General features: G+C 36.3%; 1 protein-coding gene across 2 annotated transcripts in view; it reads left to right on the top strand.

Moving 5' to 3' along the window:
• Positions 1-5,767: 5,767 nt before the first annotated feature.
• LOC118744155 (zinc finger CCCH domain-containing protein 13) overlaps positions 5,768-6,791 on the top strand; it is a 51,497-nt gene continuing 50,473 nt past the window's right edge. For both annotated transcript variants that reach the window (XM_036476941.1, XM_036476939.1), the window contains exon 1: positions 5,768-6,107. In XM_036476941.1, the coding sequence (XP_036332834.1) occupies positions 5,942-6,107 (166 nt within the window). In that variant the 5' untranslated portion in view covers positions 5,768-5,941. The remainder of the gene's footprint in view (positions 6,108-6,791) is intronic.

Below are 6,791 nucleotides of genomic sequence, written 5' to 3'. Positions count from 1 at the left end.
TTCTTGAAACATGTAAATCGGGTGTATTTAGCCTGTTCCGTTTCTCCAGGACATAGTAGGGCCTGTCTCCTCCGGAAAACACTGATGTCGTGATAAGTATGTCACAATTAATTTTTTACCAATGGAGACCGCCTATTTATCAATAGTTTGACAGCCATATTTTCATTTGAAAGAAAGCGTGCTCCTGGTAACAAGCAGCTCGAGAGTTAAAACTAAAGCCCAAAATACAATAACGCAGTGGCAGTGGCAGTTTTTCGAAATCAGGTGTTTTTTAGAAAGTGTGGTGTCCAATGAAGAGACTCACAATACAGCAGTGGCAGCTGGCAGTACTGCTCAGTTTAGCCCAATTTCTAAATTCACTGCCACCGCCTTCTTCGCAGCAAACTTCGCATGTTGAATTTGACATAAATTAAACGCAGCCAACTTCTGTTTATGTCACTGAAGCCTAGAAGGTAACAACAAAAATGTAAACAAACAAAAAGGAATGTCAAAAGAAGGTGTCGCTGACAACGCCGTATTGTGTTTGCTGCGGCAGTGACTGCCAATATTAGCAGTAACAGCTAATTTTAAGCACTGTCACTGCCACTGCCACAGCGCTATTGTATTTTGGGCTTAAGTTTAAACCACAATTGTGCACTGAAAAACTGGCCCAAGAGAGCAATTCTTCACAGTCAGAAGTTATAGGAATTTTGATTTGTTTTTCTTCCTGCGAATTCATGAAAAGTGTCAAACGAAAATCAGGGTTGCGTTTCTTCTTCTTCACAAAACAAAAAGCGATAAAGCAAAGCATACAAGCAAGGTGTATAGCCGTATATAAATAAATTTTATATAAATTTTATCAAGGGCAATATTTGGGCATGTGCATTTTTTATCTTGATAAAAGCATTTGGAAGATCGCTATTTTTGCCGGATTTATTCCCTTAAAATATTTAGAAAATATGCTATTTCACATCCAGGTACAAAATAACAAATATTTTATTAGAAAACAGCACAACATATGCTTTTATATTAATATAACAATAATGTTGCCGCCAGGAAGTTATCGCGCAAAAGAAAATGTAGCTGTCAAAGTACCAAATTTCTGGCAATATTTATCAAGACAAAAGCTTTGAAAATTATTGATTGCCAAGAGCAATATGCGGTGTCCATTTGCAAAATTTTGCCTGATAATATTATCAAGGAAAAAACTTTTTCCTATTGAGACAGGAAGTAAAATTAGTATTTCTTTCATCATATATGTCATTCTGAAACCAGTCAATCAGACTGATACAATTGTCAAAGGAGCTAAAGGGTATTTGGTAGAATTTTGGGTAAGCATTGCACGGATTAAATAATGATTAAACTATTTTTTTTTTAATTTCACTATTCACTTGCGATTATATTTTTTTTTGATTTGTTTCTGCCGAAGCAGCTGATTAAGAATTTCGAATTTCACGTCTTAGCTGGCAGTGCTGTTGATAGTCACGATCGGATTAAAGCATATCAATTTTCGAATTTTCGGAACGGAGCTACGAATTCGTAACTACGAACATTCGGATTACAGAGATGTACTGACGAAAGGTATGGATCGCGTTTTGAAAGTGCTACAAGTTCAATATTCATTGACGATATTGCAATCCGCGATCCAGATTTGAAAATGTTTAAAAATTTTGCGATATGGATCACCATCCATCCATGGTGAAATGAACTGAAGGTGGCGCATTCCCAAAACCGCTACTTTGGTTTTGCCGACTTTGACATTTATGGCAATACGTAAACAAACTTTTTGTTTAGAAACAAGTGCAAACGTATTGCAAACGTATTGTGTACTTTCAAGTGAAATATCGAAGTAATTCGTGCGTTCTGAAGTAAAAAACGTTTTATTTGTAATAAAAACTTTATAAAAATGTCGTGACGTGTGTTGAATTGCAGCAGACGTAGGGGTAAAGCCCTCAAATGCAGTTTTTTTTTGTTTCCCCGCGACGACGCCTTGGCCAGAAAGTGGGTAGAGTTCTGCCGGCAGGAGAAGCCATACAATTTAGGCACCAGCGTAATATGCATGGAGCACTTTACGGACCACTTTTAAACACGACATGTTAAGTTGAAAACGTTGAAATACCACAAATTAAAAATTAAAATCGTAGGTAAGCAAGCATCGACCACTTTCTGCAGGAAAACATGCGCTGCGATAAGATATTATCACTTTTTCGGCACCTGCAATACAAACACAAAAATTATTAATAGTTAATTAATAAGACCTATTCTTTTGAGCACATTTCAAGAGTGGTTGTATATTTTTTGTTAACGTTGTGCTTAATTTGCTATATTCAAAGATGGCTTGAGAAATTGGTGAATCGAGAAGAAAACATGTTTTCTCACTGCAAATTCACAACTGTCAACTCATTGTTCTTCGCCATATTCTTTGTTTACCCGTTGCCATAAATGTCATTCTGCGGGAATGCGCAATCTTGTATTCTATCGTTCTTGCCATCCATCAATACTGCATGCTACACCGTCAATAAATATCGCGATACTTGGATCACGTCAATAAATACTGACCGTGTGACACGGCCCTAAGTGTATTGAAATTAAGGCTGCATTTCTTTATTCATTCTGAACGTTTGGAATAAACTTTTTTGTTTATTTATTCTTTAGAACGTTCCTGATGATACGTTGACGTGTATTTCAAACGCATTCTGTTTATTCCGGCTGTGAAATGGGATTATCCAGAATGTATAAAGAAACGCAGCCTAATAGGCTGTTTTTGCTTACGCGTAAAAGCACATTTAGCGAATTTAGCTCTAAATGCTACTCTAAATGTACATTTATCCATACAAAATTCGTCACCTAAATGCAACTAAATGCGACTCCATTTTTGCATTAAGAATCTAAATGCTAAAAGCAACCCTGTGATCTTCCAAAATTTCCACGATTCGAACATGTAGGGTGTTCACAGTTCGTTCCAAATTGTGTCTGAAAATGTAGACGGCTACATTTTGAGACATCTTTAGCATCAAACTGTGAGCACCCCTTTCTAGCAGTCGTCGCAAAATCGTCTCAAAACTTTGCTGGTGTTGTCAGACATTTCTACCTTGCGTGCATTTTTTATATGTCGCCTTTCGATTTTGTTTCTGAAAAATTGTAATTATTTAACTTAATTAGCAATTCGTAATATTTGTTATTTCTTTTCCTTGATTTGTTTCTTTTCATCAGAAATTGCGCTCAAATTAAATGCAAATACAGAAAACGTGCCCAATAAATAAAAAAAAATGTGATTAGTATTGCCATAATGCAACCCTGCTGCGAGGTTGCAAAATGTAGACGCGTAAAAAACATACCTTTGAGTGTGACAAAATGTAGACGGCGTCGTTTTCCAATTTTGTATGGGAAACAACAACACCACAGATTTTACGGTTAGAAAACGTCTTAAAATGTAGACGTCTACATTTTGAGACACTATTTGGAACGAACTGTGAACACCCCAATGGTTTAAAGAGAAAAAGTGGCAACATTGCTTTTTCGAGTATACAGTTGCTAGCTGCGTTTCAGTGATCGCCGATCGAGATTTCTTTTGTTTTGTATTACATATTTGGATAAAGAAAAGTTAAGCAAATTCAACATCGATTTGATGCTGATAGAAATCTGGATCAATTTGTGATCAACTCTGTTTGGTTTGTTTCCTAATTAAGTGAGGAAATTTTAATTGACAGCACCGACAAATGAATATATACACAAACAAATGTTCGGTTATGGTTAAAACAATTCAAGTTTTTGTATTGAATTTTTGGTTTAAAATTTATTTTTTCCTTTTCAGTAGGGTTTTTGCACATTATCTTCTGCGTGAGAATTGATCGTAATATATACGCATCTAAATAAGAGACTGGATCACGGCTGTTTGTCAAAAGCATACGATTTCGAACTCGCGTAAATGTACATTTGCTAAATGCTATAGCACGAACGCTCTTCGAAAACATATGTTCGAAAGTGCTAAATGTTGCATTTTAAATGCTGCAAAAACGCTGCATAAGAAAATGCTTGATCGTGTAACTGGCCGTCTCCACAGGATAAAATTTATTGCTGCCCAGCTGTCATTTTGGTCGCTAGATATAAGTTATATCAGTGGCAGTATTTGTGTGGGCTTTTTATATCTTGATATCATGGTGAAATGAACTGAAGGTGGCGCATTCCCGAAACCGCTACTTTGGTTTTGCCGACTTTGACATTTATGGCAATACGTAAACACACTTTTTGTTTAGAAACAAGTGCAAACGTATTGCAAACGTATTGTGTACTTTCAAGTGAAAAATCGAAGTAATTCGTGCGTTCTGAAGTAAAAAACGTTTTATTTGTAATAAAAACTTTATAAAAATGTCGTGTCGTGTGTTGAATTGCAGCAGCCGTATGGGTAAAGCCCCCAAATGCAGTTTTTTTTTTTGTTTCCGCGCGACGACGCCTTGGCCAGAAAGTGGGTAGAGTTCTGCCGGCAGGAGAAGCCATACAATTTAGACACCAGCGTAATATGCATGAAGCACTTTACGGACCACTTTTAAACACGACATGTTAAGTTGAAAACGTTGAAATACCACAAATTACAAATTAAAATCGGAGGTAAGCAAGCATCGACCACTTTCTGCAGGAAAACATGCGCTGCGACAAGATATCACTTTTTCGGCACCTGCAATACAAACACAAAAATTCTAAATAGTTATTTAATAAGACCTATTCTTTTGAACACATTTCAAAAGTGGTTGTATATTTTTTGTTAACGTTGTGCTTAATTTGCTACATTAAAATATGGCTTGAGAAATTGATGAAGCGAGAAGAAAACACGTTTTCTCACTGCAAATTCACAACTGTCAACTTATTGTTCTTCGCCATATTCTTTGTTTACCCGTTGCCACAAATGTCATTCTGCGGGAATGCGCAATCTTGTATTCTATCGTTCTTGTCTTGATATAAGCATTTGTAATATATTGTATATAATTATTTTCTGACATATGTATCAAGATACAAAAATGCGTTGCCATTTGTGTACCACAAGTAAGCAGTTCACTTTACGCGGAAAACGTGTTTTAATTTTGCTAAATGCGAAAATATATAATTTTTCACCTAATATATTAGAGAACAGTGAACATTTTAGTGCACTCCATTAATTTGCAATTGAGGCTGCGTCAGCAAACGTTTTAATGCACTCCATTGCTTTGCAATTAAGCCTGCTGCAGAAAACTGCAGCAGCACCTCTGCGGGATTGATTAGTTAACTTGTTAATGGAGGCTGCGTGGAGCAGAAACAAAATCATTATGAGGGAATGCTGTTAATATAATAATAGAGAAACATTTGGGGAACGGCTTTGTCGTGCCCTATGTACACAAAATGCAGCGATTCGTCCCAGCGCTACACTTGCATCTTGACGGCTGTCGCAACTTAACACACAGCGCTTCATTGTATTAGTTTTTACGCAGTCTTCAACTCAAGAGTCACTCACAAATTGCAAATTAACACAATTTAAACTGATTTTTCACTTATAGTTCAAATTTCTCTTTCGCTGATTTGTAAACAAAGGTTTATTTACAAGTTACCACAACTGCCAAAATCGGCAAAACCAAAGTAGCGGTACCACTGACGGCACCACCTTTGTTCGCAGCACCGTGATCAAGATATAAACTTTATTCTGTGGGACGGGCAGTAACGTCGAAGTTATTTGATTAGGAAATAAGAACAGTTTCACCCTGTTTTGTGCCTCAAATATCTTTGTACTCAGGATTGAATATAACATTACAACTTAAAGCCCTTTCCAAACATTTCCTCAAATATAGTTCATGCGATTTGCAGGACTTTAGGCAATTTTAATTGAAGAAAAAGTGATTTGCGCCTACATTTTGTTTATTTTCTTCTCTATAACTAATTTTTTAATTGTGGATCATTTTAATGCCATCAAAACGTTGTAATATATAGTGAGACAATGTCTGTGCATTACAAATTTAAAAGTGCCCTAGACTTTGACACTGTCACATTTGACGGTCTTAATATTTCTGTCGGCGATCTAAAAAGGTCAATCATACATCAAAAGCGTTTGGGAAAAGTTACTGACTTTGATTTACAAATAACAAATGCTCAAACTAAAGAAGGTAGGTATTTTTAATTTTTATACAGATGTAGCAATTTTAGCACTAGAAATTAATGTATTGGAAATAATGTTTTGAAGCCCTCGTTCTGTTGTTTTCTATTTAGATACATCAGCTAGGAAAACACGAATTTAATTTGTGTGCTACTATGGTACAAGTTATTTAAGTTTTTCGTTGTATCGTTGAAGCATAAAGTTACTAGGAATGCTGCTGAAATGATAGTCTTTGGCCAAAAGTGAGTGGCACCGGTGAAATGAAAATGGCCTGATTATGTTGCATACATATATCACATGAGGCGAGAGTGTGTAGGGATACTATTGAAAATAAAAGCAAAACATGTTTTAGGTGCACAGAACTTTACTACCTAGGGAGGCAGATTCCTTTCGTGAAACTGAACATTTTCCGTACACATTTGTATATGTACATATGTTTACATGCTTGTATTTTGTTTTCGATTTTTCAAGAATCTTATTGGATATTCCCTTGTTGCAATTCCCTTGTTGTTGTCGTTCCATATGTAAATGCTATTCTAGCTTGCTTACTAACAACAAATTGTTAAGGGAATTCTCTGAGTCTTGCAAAGCCCTTGCACGGTGCACGGATTGCATGGGTTGCAAAGCTGTCCTATACGTAAACCGGTTTTCCGTGCAATCTGGGGGCCGCAAAGTGCGTAATTTGGCCGATAAG

Source organism: Rhagoletis pomonella, unplaced genomic scaffold (assembly GCF_013731165.1).
Source record: "Rhagoletis pomonella isolate Grant_MI unplaced genomic scaffold, Rhpom_1.0 Rhpom_scaffold_00008, whole genome shotgun sequence".
Lineage (NCBI taxonomy): Eukaryota > Metazoa > Arthropoda > Insecta > Diptera > Tephritidae > Rhagoletis > Rhagoletis pomonella.
This window is presented reverse-complemented; position numbering and strand designations above follow the sequence as displayed.